Genomic DNA, 14,859 nt, shown 5'->3' with positions numbered 1-14,859 from the left:
ACTGACCAGACTGTAAAACCATACATTTTATCAGGCACTGTGTAACAGTCATTTCACATAGTCAGCAAGATAGCATTTGACCCTTGCACAGACTTCTCCAACCCCTCACACTCCTATAGCCATGCCCCCTTTTTTGCCAGATATGGTCATTTCTTGTTCCAAAAAGCCAACATGGCAACGACCAAATCATAAACTACCGGTTTCAAGCCTGCTATTGAGATAATGTGGGACGTCACAGTTCCTCCATTCACTAATGTTTTTCACACTGATTAAATATGAGTATTTTAATTGCAAATTCCCAAGCTAAGAACAAAACTATAATTTTTAGGTTTGATGATTTGCACATATCTGGACTGAATTTTGAGGCAAACAAGCATGACTTGTGTCAGTAAATCACAGAGAAAAATATTTACAACTTCCTCTGAAAAGTTGACATTTTACGTAAGACCATGCAAAAAATATGTGACTTCCTAACCCGAGTAGTGTTCCTCTTTTTTATGAGGCTGAAACTGTTCGGTGTTGGATTTTGAGGCTGATTGATTTACATGCTTTGTGCAGAATTCCTGAGGCGTCACAGTTACTGGTTGGGTAAGTGGTAGGGCTTTTATCACACAAACACACAACACATTCTTGTCTGATAGTGTGGACCTCATATTTGTCTGGTTCTTGTTAACCCATGGCCGCTGCATCCCTCCATCAAAGACGCTCCCTCAACTCCCTCGATCCTCCACCTTGACTCATGCACTTCATTCTTCTCAGTTCATTTAGTCTGGATGTTTCCTCAGACTCGCTTACAGCCTTTTGTTTTGGTCTTCTCTCCATTCTATTCTTTTTTTCTTGTCAAGCTGACTCTGTTTTGTACGTATTGTTCTGACTCAGCCTGGACTTCAGCCAGCAGCTGTTACACACCATGTGCCGTCAAACTAATGGAAGACATTACCAGTCCATTAGACACATAAAAAAAGAGCCTAAAATAAACTTGAGTAACTTACAGATCAAACCCCATCATTGCAGGAAGAAATATACAAGAATGTATTCATGAAATTCCCTTTTCAACATATGTGTTCACTATAGGGACTGAATTTTATGACAGACTAACAATAGTTTAACACTGTGATGCAGTATGCTGGCCAAAATAAATCGTGAATAAATGGTTTCACAAGACTCTGTGGCCTGAAGGGAATAAGGGGAAGCCTAAATAAGGGGAGCCTAAGGAGAAAAGAAGAGTTAAGACTTAAGAATGTATCTGAAGCTTAACAGTAGGACACAAAAGAACTAAAAACAAAATACTACTTAGTCAACTTCACTGTAACAAAGAAGAAAGAAAAAAAACCCAACAGATCCTGATGAGTGAAGATCAAAAAATGGGCTTCTATAGACTCCTTTCACTTTATGACTTTAAATATTTCAGTCTCCGAGGCATCAGCTGAGATACACCCTCATGTTACTGAGGTTCTCAGAAAATCCATGAGAGATATTTTCACAGACATTCACAGGCAACTTTTCATGCATAATGTATGTGGTTTTTCCCTTATAAAAATCAAACGCTGTGTCCAGAGAGTGAAGCTAAAATAGAATTCATTGTGTTGAAATCTCAAGGACCTCCAATGGGTGGGGACATCCCAAGAGGGAACTACCATTTATATGTGAGTTTAAAATAAGAATACAAACATGACAAGGAACCGGAGGCAAGAAATATTAGATTACCACATTAAGAGACTGTAAAACAAATGTATTTAATGTAAACCTGCTATAACTCACTGGGGCCTGTCTGAAGGAACAGATCTGATATGTTTGATGCAGCCCTCTTAGGGAAAGTTCATGTACTTCTAAGTTTTTTGATTGTTATACAACTATCACAGTATCACAGCTTAAAGCTATATTCGGTGGAGGGTTAAATCTCTGCAGGTCATGTGATTGAAAGTGCAGCTTAAAGTATTTTGTAGTATTTAAAAATAATGAGTTGCATGAGTCACTGTTAGTGACTGATGTGTCAGAGGGAATTTTGCCCGGGAGGCACTCTTCCTTTGTGCCTTTAGGAACTTGATGGTTGGTTGATAATGTTCTCTGATTGTAGCCAAAGCAGATTTCCATTTGATCCTCTGCATTAATTGTCACACAAAACAAAAAATCAACTGTAAAGGCAGCAGATAAAAAGGATCATTTGTGGTGAACTGTCCATGTGGCGGTGGATCTGACTCTTTATATTTAAGCAATCCAACCTTCAGTTTCAGCTATCCTCTTTCTTTGTTGACAGGGGGACCACACGTGGGCGACCATGTTGGGTCAGAGTGTGCGGTTGCAGCCGGTGCCCATCCAGAGCCTGTCAGAGCTGGAACGAGCCCGGTTACAGGAAGTCGCCTTGTACCATCTAGAAGAACGGGACTTGGACTTTAAGATCAGCATCCCCAGGGGTAAACACACTGCAATCTCTTTGTGATTTCGGACCATTTTACAAAGTACAAATGTTATATTCACTTAAATGTTTTAGATGCTTTGTAATTTAATAGTAAACTTGGACATAAGGTTTGACAAATGTTTCAAGTTGTCTGTATTCATTTTGCTCATCTAAAGATGATAAGATAAGATGAGATGAGATGAGATAAGATGAGATAAGATAAGATATACTTTACTGATCCCCCAAGGGGGAAATTTAAAAACTCTAGTTAGGGATGTAAACAATTAATCGACTGACGATTAATTGTCGATAAGAATTTGCTCTATTAAATTATTAATTGTCAGTTAATTGCCCTTTTCCGCCCATCCACACCTGTCCGAAGGCGGCCGGTTTGTCCGCGCTGCGCCACGGCTGGGATAGCCGGTCATTGAACCGGATCATGGCGTTGATGTGTTAGAATGTCTTTATGGACATGGTGGAGCCAAACACAGACCAGCCTGTCTGTTTTGGGTAGCAGTACACCCCCGAATAAATACACACACAAATGCGGGGTTGATATCGGAACATTTTCCCTGGAGGTTGGTGTAGTCTACAGTCAGTGAAAAGTTTCACTTTTACTTCTGTGGGGGCACGGACTGCCCAGTACCCCCATAGTATTAGAAGTAGGACGGAAAGTGACGCACGCACGCGCGCAGTTACCAACCAATACGCACGCATCCCCCGGCAGTACTGCACGCGTGCGAGTAACCCCCCCACACACACACGAAATACACGCGCGTGCACCCCCACACACACACCAGTGAAAGGCACTCACGTGCACCCCCCCTCATTACACACCGCCACATCAACAGATGAATTCCACAGGAAACACGGACTGTATCCAATGGTTCAGTAAATCAATCATTAAGGAATATGACATGTTTTTTTCATGAAGTGTATAATCATTATTTAGCTTTTATTCTTGTAGACTGTATTGAAAAAGAAATTCAGGTTCTCAGGAAAATCACCACTTATCAATTAATCATTAATCGATCGATAAGGGCAACCAACCAACGATTAATGAATTAATCGATAATTTGCATCCCTAACTCTAGTACTAAGAGTGGGTTCTTGTGAACTCAAACAGAGGTCGGTCACAAGCCTTCAGTAAACTGATCAGCTACACAACTGTTTTAGAACATTTAAGTTCAGAATAATTCAATCAAATGTAACTCAGTTTATAACATCTGCTTTTTCTGATAACTAAATTAATTTCATGGGCTGAAAAGACTTAGTGAAGGCGAGGGAAAAGGTGACAGGGCTTGGTTTAATACAGATAAGGTGGCCGTACAGCACTCTCAAGTCATTGGTAGGAAGATCTTACAATTTTTCAGAATAGTTAGATCAATATGTAAACAGTGGCCGTGTTCTCTAAAAGTTCCACATCGTGATCATCACATTCAAGATGGTAATGCCCATAACATTGAAACTTCTACAGCTACAACTGCAAGACGAAGAAGAAGAAGATCAAACGGTTGTGGCGGGGCATTCTAAAACCCTTAACATTAAAAAAAAAGAAGCTTAACATAGCTTAATGCCTAAGGACAGTGATCAATCATCACCAAAGTTCATGTGGATATCTGTGGTCATGCCCACTTTTATGTCTGCAAAAATCACAATGACAACCCCAATTTTATGGATGTTGTCCACATTAAGCCTTTTCCTCTCCATAGGTGCACATTATAGAGGAAAAGCTTAACATAGCTTATTGTCCGAAACAGCTGTCAGTCATTACCAAATTATACATGGACATCTCTGGTCATGTCCACTTTTACTTTTCCAAAAATCAAAAGGAAAACCCCAATATTATGGGTGCCAGACATTAAGTTATGTTAAGGTTTTTTACATTAAGCGTTTTAAAACGTCTTGCTGTGGCTGCTGTTTTGGTCTGGCAGCAGCAGAACTGTCTTGTTATTTTTCCATAGGTAACAGAATAAAGTAATAAGGCAGAAGTTTGAGGAACACTGATATATGAAATAATATGATGTCAAGTCAAAAGATGACTGGCATGTGTTTTATGTGTTCGAGATCATGCGCTGTCCATGGTACTAAATTACACACTCCTGAAGAGCAGGGGTCACCAACAGAATCCTGGTCGATATCTTCTATCCTGCATGTTTTAGATGTTTCCCTCTTCCAGCACACCTGACAGTTGTTATCAGGCTTCTTGCAGAGCTTGATAGGCTTATCATTTAAATCAGGTGTGTTGGAAGAGAGATATATCTAAAACATGCAGGATAGTAGATCTTGAGGACCAGGGTTGGTGACCCCTGCTGTAGAGAATATGTGGGGCATCTCCATGGTCAGACTCTGCTACAGACTGCTCTTGTGGTTCCAGCAGTGGCTGTGGGTTTCTCCTCTCCTCTCCTCTCCTCTCCTCTCCTCTCCTCTCCTCTCCTCTCCTCTCCTCTCCTCTCCTCTCCTCTCCTCTCCTCTCCTCTCCTCTCCTCTCCTCTCCTCTCCTCTCCTCTCCTCTCCTCTCCTCTCCTCTCCTCTCCTCTCCTCTCCTCTCCCCCATCTTTCCTCTTCCTCCCCTTTCTTTTTGGGCCCATTGTGGACAACTTTGTGAATCTTTAGTTTGAATGTTTTTTGACCATAGAAATCTCTAGAATAAAGATATGCTCCCCTCTAAAAATGCCAGGAATGCTGCACGAATGACATACTACTGCCTATTAGGAACACCTTACATCCACCTTAAGAACGTCATGTGAATCTCTGTCTGTACATCCGCTTGTGTGAACACTGTAAGCGGTCCCTAATAACAACATAATGTGTTCTTGTGATCTACTTGCAATATACTTGCGGCCACCATAGGAGTGTGGGGTTCTGGAATGGCCTCCAAATCCATGAACTTCATGTGTTTTTGCAGGTTGTTCCTATGGCATTCGTTAGGGCACCCTACAAAAGGGGATTTTGTCATGTGTTTATAGAAAAGCACAAGACTATCCACCTGGCAAAGAGCTTAGGTACGGTCTACGAACTCTCCATTCTTAAAAGGCTGCCTTGAGAAGGTTGTATGAAATGGTCCATAAATTGTTCGCACGATGTTTGTAGCTGTTCGTAACAGCATTTGTGACCGAGGCATAAGTTGAGATAAGACATACTTCAGGTAGCTTTACATCTGTGAAAAAATATGGCAGTCAAGTTATGTGTTACATACAATGGTGGCCAAAATTATTAGACATCTGATCTTAGATATCTGAAAATATCTTTGCCTTCAAAACATGATTTCGCTTCATAAGCTTCATGAAAGATACAGATGAATGTACAAGGCCTATCCTGCTCTTTAAGTAAATATCAAAGAATTACAGTCGAGTCCTAAGGCTCAACACCATCAATTTAACAACAATATCACTGGACAGTGATCACAAGGAATTTGGCTTCTTCTGTGAATGAACATGATTGAGTGACACTGACAGTGAAAAAGGTGTAGCATATTTTTTGTAGGAACATTACCTAAATCTATCTGTTATGGCTCTGTTCTATGGTTTAAAATAAGAGCATAATGATTTTGGCCATTAATGTACCCAGAAAATGATTAAATATGTACAATTTTTTTTTTTTTTTAAAAGATGAAACCGCTAATAAAAGTGTTCTCATAATTTTGGCCACCATTGAATTCATATAATGTAAAGTAATTCATGCAAATGTGATGATGCTAATGCTGTATTTTTATTTTTTAATTACATTTTTTATGATTTTGAACATTATGTATTGTAATTGCATAAGCAATCATAAAAACACATCACCCTAGACTATGTAATATAATGTTAACATTTATTGTTTATTCTGACCTTTTATAAATGAAATTATCAAATTATTCAGCCAAAAAGATAATGGACAGATATGGACTATTACATAATTTATAACACGTTTATCTTATGTTAAGCCTTTTTAAGGACTTTATTGTGCGTCTTAGGCCTGAGGTCAAGGAGATTGAGAGGATGTGATGGATGGTCATTTTGGTCACAAACCATGTGTCCAAGACTTAATTGTTTGATTTTAGTTCTGGGCAGATGAGCCAAGTAGAGATTAGAGAAGTAGACTCATGAGAACATGATCATCCTGGCGCCAGTAGAGCCAGTGGAGAACAGTTGAACATGTGAAGAAATAGACTCAAGGAAGGATAACCCCTTCACTGTGGGACTCCTCGTAGTCTGAATGGGAATTAGAGGAGTGGATGTGGAGCGGGATGACATTTAGGATAACCTTCAGTCAGTGTGTTTGGTCAAAGAAAACAATCTCTACATGCGTAAATAATTGAAGCTGTCAGTCATGATAAGAGAGGGGAAAGCGCCTCACTTTGTTTATTCATCTACGTGTCTCACTTGATAACGTAAATACCACTGATAGGATTTAGAGTTTGAGTGCTGAATACTTTTCATCTTGGGTGCTCTTCCCAAAAATGTAAATATCCTCCTGAGACCCAGAAAGTAAAAGTTTTGGCTTTTTTATGTTAAACAATTGCCTCGATAGGAAACAACATGATGCTACAGATTGATTTTTCAGATTTTTTTTTAAAATGTTTTTTAAGGGAATGTCCTTTGCGTTTGATTTTTGTTGTTTGTTTTTTAAGTAAAGCTGTGCCAAAAGTCCACCTATGTTACATAAGCAGTTCACAGGATACTTTTAGTAGTCCTCCACATGCATTTAGCACTGATACACAAAAAACACCAGGCTGCTGTTCCAGTAAGCAGAGTTTAAACAAGGCCATACAGACATCCAGAAAGGAGAATATCTGTTGATTTTGACTTCTGCATGGGAGGAAAATAATCTCTGGGGAAAGTTTGTGGTTTAATCATAAATGTTTGGTTAGAAAAGCAGTGCAGATAGAAGTTAAAGACTCTCATTGTGGCCAAATACATGAGCACCACCATCCAAATTCAGATTCATCTATTAATGTTAGTGAACAAATTTTTTTTAATAATATGCCTAGATTAGATGGTCCAAGAGAGAGGTCCTTTTCCCCCACAGAGAAAGGTTGACTGTGGTAGAAATCCAATTAGAAGACAACTGGTCTTAAAGGAGAGATGAGCAGAATTGGTAATGCTAACTAAAGACTTTTCCATGAATATCACTCCCTGTATATATATATATATATACACATATATTTATATATATATATATATAAAGGCTGGGCAAGTTAACGCATTATTACCGCGTTAACGCATTTTTTTTAACGCATTTTTTTACGACAATTTTTTTTTATCTTCTGTTAATGCCATTCTGCCTTTTAACCAAGTCTTAGTTCATTTACACATACGGACTCTTATTTTGAAACTCATACTTTTATTTTGGCGCTCCACACGCACCAAGCGCCGGTGCCGGTGTAGCTGAGAGGAGAAAAGTGAGCAAACTTTCCAAGTAATGCTGAATCAAACTTTGTTTAACTCCTGCAGAAGCAACGCCTGTATGTATCAATCATTCTGTTGTTTGCTAAATAATTTCACATGCAAACGTGCCGTTAGAAACATGTTTATGACGTTATTTTGGATGTATTTATTACAATGTGTTATTAACATGTTTAAGCTAATTCGTTTATCCTAGCAGTCAGAGATGGGTTGCTAATTCTTTATGCAGGCTCATTTTAAGTCTGTAAATTCATTGGTTGTGTTTAGGTCTAATATGCCAGCCTTTGAATTAACCTTTACTTATTTACAATGTGATTGTTGTATTAGCAGTCAATTTAAGTTTATGATAATTACGTCTATGCATTTTCTGTGAATATGCGTATCATTAATAGACATAACTAACTGAATTATTTTGTCTTTATTTTATAGTTTCACTCTGTCAATCTGCATGATGTCAAGTATGTACATTATAGCTGCAAACTTTAAAGAGGACATATCTTGCATCGTCCATTCAGAGTTTAGCTCGCTGTCTAGCTCAGACTAAGTACAGACGTCTTAGTGAGGACAGAACACTCCTATTCTTCTGCCCCTGCTTGTGTGCATGTAGTGATTAGCTCGGCAGATAGACAACAGGTTTAACAAGAAAAGACGGACGCCCAAAACTTCTGTCCAAATCTTTTACTGTAGACTCACTGTAAAACTGCAACATACATACAAAATATGTCTCAGTTCTGTTCACTGCCTCAGTTCTGTTCACTGTCTCAGTTCTGTTCACTGCCATACATTTAAATGAATGGGAAAAAGATTGCTAGCTCGATGCTAACTTGAATGGGAAAATCCATAGACACGCTAACGATTAGCATTTACAGATTAATTTAAGATTTACAACATCTTTTTATCCAGCAACAAAGGTTCACATAAGAGATATTTTATACTATTCATTCTTACAACATCTGAACATAAAATACTCACAGGCAAATGTTTTTGGGGCCGTACAAACAGAGTAAAAAAAACGTGTCTATTAGTTCCTTCTTATGTCTGAACTGACTACGGGAACACCGCAAGGACAAAACATATGTTAGTGCAATTTATTCCAACCACTAGAGGGCCCCCTGTGCTTGCGTTGAACAACTGAACATCAGATGTTATTGGGCTTATTAGTATTAGTACTTATTAGTGGGCTTAAGACTCCTGTCAATCACTCACAAGCGGAAATAAACTGGTGTGGACATAAACATGGAGAAAAGTAGCGGTCTGTCCCATGGATATTTTCATTTTAAATGTCCTCAGATGGTGGGGTTGAGAAGGACAAAGGTGTTTGGAAGCACTGCAATGTGGAATAATTTTTTTTATCAGTGGAGTACTTCCAATCTGAAATATCACTGAAAGGAAATACACGCTGTTGATGCCGGCAACCCCCCCCACCAACTAATCGCGATGAAAAAATTTAATCGCTGCCCAGCACTAATATATATATATATATATATATATATATATATATATATATATATATATATATATATATATATATATATATATATGTGTGTGTGTATATATGTATATATATGTATATATATATATATATATATATATGGCTACTGCCACAGTACTGTGGTGATATATGGCATATACTTCAGTGCATTCTTGTGTGCATTTTGCTACCACAGTACTGTGGCAATTGATGGAAGAAATGACAAATTAGTGATAATATATAGTATGAATAGGAATTATTGTTCTAAATACTCTATGTTGTTTTATTGTGTTCTTTGCTCTGTGCAGTCAGTGAGGCTGGAGAAAGTGGGTGGAGCTACATGTTAGATGCGGCAGTGTGCTGTATGACTTCTCAATTCTGTGTCAGTTCAGTGTCAGTTCAGTGTACTGAGTGCTGTGGGCCGAATTCTGCACTGTGAACGTTGCCTCAGTGGCTGATTTATATCAAGGTCAGATTTACCTACTGGCAACCCCATTTGAAAGTCTTCAGGAAAACAAAGGGCACACTATTTCAACCAGGAATAGAACCCAAGTCTTCCACATTGTAGTCCAATACATTACCAAGTGAGCTAAATCTTCATTGATTCTACAGTTGACCTATTTGCTATATTGCCTTGGTACTTTTCGGGATATAACAAGTTACCAGTCCAGACGTGATATAATGAGGGTGCTGATTGGCTCTGTGGTAATAGACAAACCGATATTTTGTACCACAGTACTGTGTCAGTAGCCACTTCAATAAAAAAGGCAGTAGGAATTTGGAAATAATAAATGATGTAGCAGAGGTTAGAGTCCAGGCACAGTTTATAGAGATAACTCCAATAAATAAACTTAATGTGCTACACAATTTTTCTGTTGAAAGTTACTGCCCTATAATTTAGATTAGACTGTCTTTGTGTAAAATTTATTGCATACATATTTATATTTGAAAGTACTCAGATATTATAATTGCACAAGGCACAAGGCCATTTGACCTTGAAAAAGTAGGTTGAGGTCACCTGTTTTCAATAGGCTTCTGCTCCATGTCAAGATGCATCCACAGTATAAATTTGGTGCAGTATCTCAATGCGTTCCTCAGACAATGTGATTACATCATTGAAAAGGCATGTTGCCATTTGACCCTGAAAATGTAAGTCAAGGTCACCTATTTTCAATAGGCTTCTGCTCCATGCTAAGATGCATCCACAGTATAAATTTGGTGCAATATCTCAATGCATTCTTCAGATAATGTGATTATGTTGTTGAATGGACACATGGACAGACAGACGACAAAATGATTACAATACCTCTTCAGCCTGAAGTTGGCAAAAACTCAAGATTAGACAGTAATACAAGTTATTAACATGTACAATTTACACAGAAGTATACATTTACAATTTGAAGTGATATACACTGAAACATTTTTTCAAAGCTGTGAATCATGACTCAGTTGTAATGAAATGCATCAATGCTGAAACATACAAATAAAAAGCATTTTGTTGGTGATACACAACTTCCTGTTTGACTCGATGGCATGAAATGAGTTGATTAAAGGCTTAAAGATTTTCACACTTTTTACATCTCTACATCATGAATTTATTTTATTTTTTTTTAATTTTTTTTAGTTTTTGCCTCTTCTGTTCAGTTTACCCAACCTTCAGTCAGATTCGGCCACATGGCATTTTTTTCCTTAAAACTTATAAAGGGTTTATTAATTTATTGGGTTGAACCACTCCTGCTACATCCACATTCAGTCACTGATCACCTCCATCTTGACCTCTTCAGACCTGGAACAGCAGCAAACTTACATTATAAATGTTCAATTTGTGATATTTAGTGATATCTTGTGGTGAATTTCCACACTGCAACTGACTGAACCATTCCCTCTCCCTTTGTTACGGTGGTTGCAAGGAAGTCCCTCATAAGAGCCAATGTTTGTTCTGGACATGAACTGGATATTCAAACATATGTTCAGCTTATCTGTTCTGAGTTTTTGTAGAATCATGGCAGTCTGCCCCAGGGCAGCTGTGGATACAAATGTAGTTTACCACCACCACAGTGTGAATGTGAGAGCGAATGAATAATGGGTCAATAATGTAAAGAGCTTTGGATGTCTAGAAAAGCGCTATATAAATCCAATCCATTATTATAATTATTATGATTATGATTATGATTATGATTATTATTATTATTATTATTATTATTATTATTATTATTATTATTATTATTATTATTATGGCAGTGCAGCTTGGATTCTGAAAGTTGACCTGCTCCCTGTAGTTAAAAAAGGAGGGGGACAAAGTCACAGTTGATCCTGCAAATGTGATTAATCTTTGATAACTAGGAAATACTGCCTTTACTAATCAAATGTTTTCTCTGTCTGTTGCTACTTGGTTCCCCGCTTTGAAAGATTGCTTATGTGCATTGGTCTTATCCATCTAAACATTAAATCACTAAATCCAGCCAATAAAGTGGCATACTTTCACTCATAAGTCTTTCAAACACCTCGCTGGCTGCAGAATGGGAGGTTTTCTCTTGTGTTTATTAGGGCTGGAGGGGTGGTGGAGGTCAGGATGATCGGAGTACAGAGGCTCATGATAATAAACAAACGTCACTGATTGGAAGAGTGTGTGTTTGTGTCTGTCTGTCAGTAGCCTTACTCCTATGAGACCAGTCGGTATGTAAGCTACTTTTCTCAGACTCAGATGTTTCCTCTCTGACCCCTGAGCAACTCGCCTTTGACCACTTACATGATTCAGGCCTAATTTACATCCAGCTTTAATGACCTGAATTATTAACCTCAGTTATGGAGCTTCCATTTTTATTCCCACTGGATTTGAATCTTCATCTTATTTTCTGAAGTGTTTCTCAAAGGATCCAACAAAAGACATTCATTTTAAATTTGTGCATTTTCCCTTTTCTGAAGTGCAAAGTAAAAAGTAGCTTTTAGTGACTCATTAGTAAATCCCTTAAGTCATATTTTGTTCTTGACCTTTTTGCCTAAAATCTGGTAACTGATCATTTCTAGTTTATTCAAATTGTGAAAGTTACCTTTTGTTATACAGAAATGAACTGTCATTGCATGCATTAGAGCTGCACCATTGTATCGTATATTGTAAAATTGGTATTTTTAGTATTCAGCTGCTGCTTGTACCCAGTATAAGTTCTTTAATTGTCAGATCTATAATTGTTCAACACATAGTGAAATAGGAAATGTAAGAGCCCCCAGCTGAGCAAAAAACAAACTAAAAGACAAAATGCAAAGTCATGAGTACATTAGCAGTGACAAATTATGTCTGCACTTGTAATATTTAACTGTATTTTGCTTAAAATTACAGACCCCTTTACAGTCTAGTGCATCCTAAAGTGTTGTGTGTTTTTGATCATAATCTCCTGTGGCTTTGTCCTATATACATCCTGTGAGAATTCACTCAGCCCTGCTCACTTTCGGGAAGTTTTTATTTTGCCTCATATTTTTTTCCCCTGTCAATGTTGAATGTATGCCCTTTTCTCATCAGGTCAGGGTTCAATTAAACAGTGAGATTCATGAGAAATTGTGAGTAGATCAGGCTGCAGTCAAAGCTGAAGATTTACTGTCCATTTCCATACAATGCATAGAGCATCTGTTTTTGTCATATTTAATCAATGTAAATCACCTTTGACTAAGAACCTGCCCTCCTAAATTCCCACCTACACCTGATGATCAGCTATTATATATCGTTTGCTCCTCAAAGATTCTCAGCCTTCCTGACCCAAACAGTTGTATCCTAACCTACATAAACATGAAGGATATGGAGGTTGTAAAATGCAAGAACAGTAAGTGCCAACATATATTGGCAACGTGTAAATGTAACATTTAATTAAAAAGAGCAAACATTAGAGTTAGGCTCATCATTTGCATCATATCTGGCTATTTTTTTTTTAATTTAACCTTTATTTTACCAGGTTGGTCCCATTGAGGTGGAATGTAGTTATACAGTTATATAATTATTACCTGTCTATCTCTATGGGGGAAAATGACCTCCCTTGGACCATCTAATCTAGGCATATTATTAAAAAAAAAAAAAACAACTTTGTGACCTCCGCCAAGGAACAGCGGCGGGGGGTGGGGGGTGGGGGTCTGCACTGTCCTAATGCTTTCCGAGTTACAATTTACAATAATAAAAGCATTTGCAAATACAGAGAAAACATCAGTTGAAATATTTACAGACCAACAGCCTCTGTAATGCTCTCTTTAAAATTAGTCAAATGATTCATTGAGTCTGTTGACATGCACACCAATACTCCAATCATTATCCGATTTCTGGAGTTGTAAGATCAACCTATCAATTGAAGTGACCATGTAAACAAGATAATCTGATATTGTTTATCAGATAACAGCAATTATCTGATGATGAGAAGTCAGATTAACGCACCTGGATTTCACCCCAATATGCCAATGTCTTCTTTAAGTCATCCATCACTACATATATATCCGAAAGAAATCCAGTGATGGACTGCAATGTCTAAACCAGGGTTTTTCAATTATCACATTTCTTAAGTGTATGTAAATGCATTAGAATTGTGCAACATCTTTACCTGGTTTTGGGTCAACCTGGCCAGCACATTTTGCTTCCACACTGATTCACCGAAGACATGTACAGTTGCAAAATCAAGTGTGGTTTACATTTTGATGCCCCTTTTCTGCACAGAAGTGATTGATTTTTTTTTTTTTTCTTTAAACATACGAGAAACAATAAATGCATACTATATTTTCTCACTGTGGTTTTCCTGAAATAAAAGTGTTCTCTTGAGACAGCTTGTAGTTTTCAGTCATCATGACCATTTCTCAGCAGCAGTAAAACACACCACTCAAACCCCTGTAGTCTGAAGTGGATTAACCAAACCCTTTTAGGGCTGACAGATTCTAAAAAAACACTATCAGACTTAACCTTAATACCTGGTAACCTGAATGCACAAACAACAAATCTCTGCAATCTTAAATTAACCAAAATACAGGTATGACACATTATTATTATTTGTATGCATCAACATGAAAATGCACATGTAAACTCAGAAGCTTTTAGGAACCGCTCCTAGTGTAAATTGATGCTTGTGAATTAGCTTATGTGTAAAGTATTTTGATGTTTGATTTACGTTTCAGTAAGTTGGCCTTATTACTACAGTATATATTTCATGAGAAGGAGTTTGACCACAGTTGGAGTACTCCGTCTCCTGCACAAACTGACTCTGTGTGAGTGAGTGTGGGAATCTTCCTCCTCGGTTTCTCCCCTGGGGTGATGTCTCTCCAGTTCACCCCGCTCATCTTGGTCTTAGTATCACCTCCTGCCGTGCTCTCTCTCCCTTCCTCTGTTTGTCTTTGGGGTTTCTGTTACTTCTCTACTTCTGTCTTCAATCCACCTGCTGCCTCATCTCTTTTCTCCAGCTTACTATCTTTATTTCTTTCCTCCTAGCTCTTGTTCATTTCATGTTATATTACTTCTCAATATTGTTTGTAACAAGACATTTTGTTTGTCGTCACAAATACGCATGCCTGGTTGACTGTGCACCTGTTTGTGTATTCGTTTCTCGTCGAGTATGTTAGCGTGTTTGACTGATCAG

General features: G+C 37.9%; 1 protein-coding gene across 2 annotated transcripts in view; it reads left to right on the top strand.

Annotated features, from left to right (window-relative positions):
- The window catches only part of arhgap36 (Rho GTPase activating protein 36), a 108,716-nt gene that overhangs the window by 50,601 nt on the left and 43,256 nt on the right, over nt 1-14,859 (top strand). For both annotated transcript variants that reach the window (XM_030162510.1, XM_030162511.1), the window contains exon 2: nt 2,258-2,414. In XM_030162510.1, the coding sequence (XP_030018370.1) occupies nt 2,258-2,414 (157 nt within the window). The remainder of the gene's footprint in view (nt 1-2,257; nt 2,415-14,859) is intronic.

Source organism: Sphaeramia orbicularis, chromosome 18 (genome assembly GCF_902148855.1).
Source record: "Sphaeramia orbicularis chromosome 18, fSphaOr1.1, whole genome shotgun sequence".
Lineage (NCBI taxonomy): Eukaryota > Metazoa > Chordata > Actinopteri > Kurtiformes > Apogonidae > Sphaeramia > Sphaeramia orbicularis.
The sequence above is the reverse complement of the archived record's forward strand: the minus strand, read 5'-3'. Positions and strand labels throughout refer to the sequence as shown.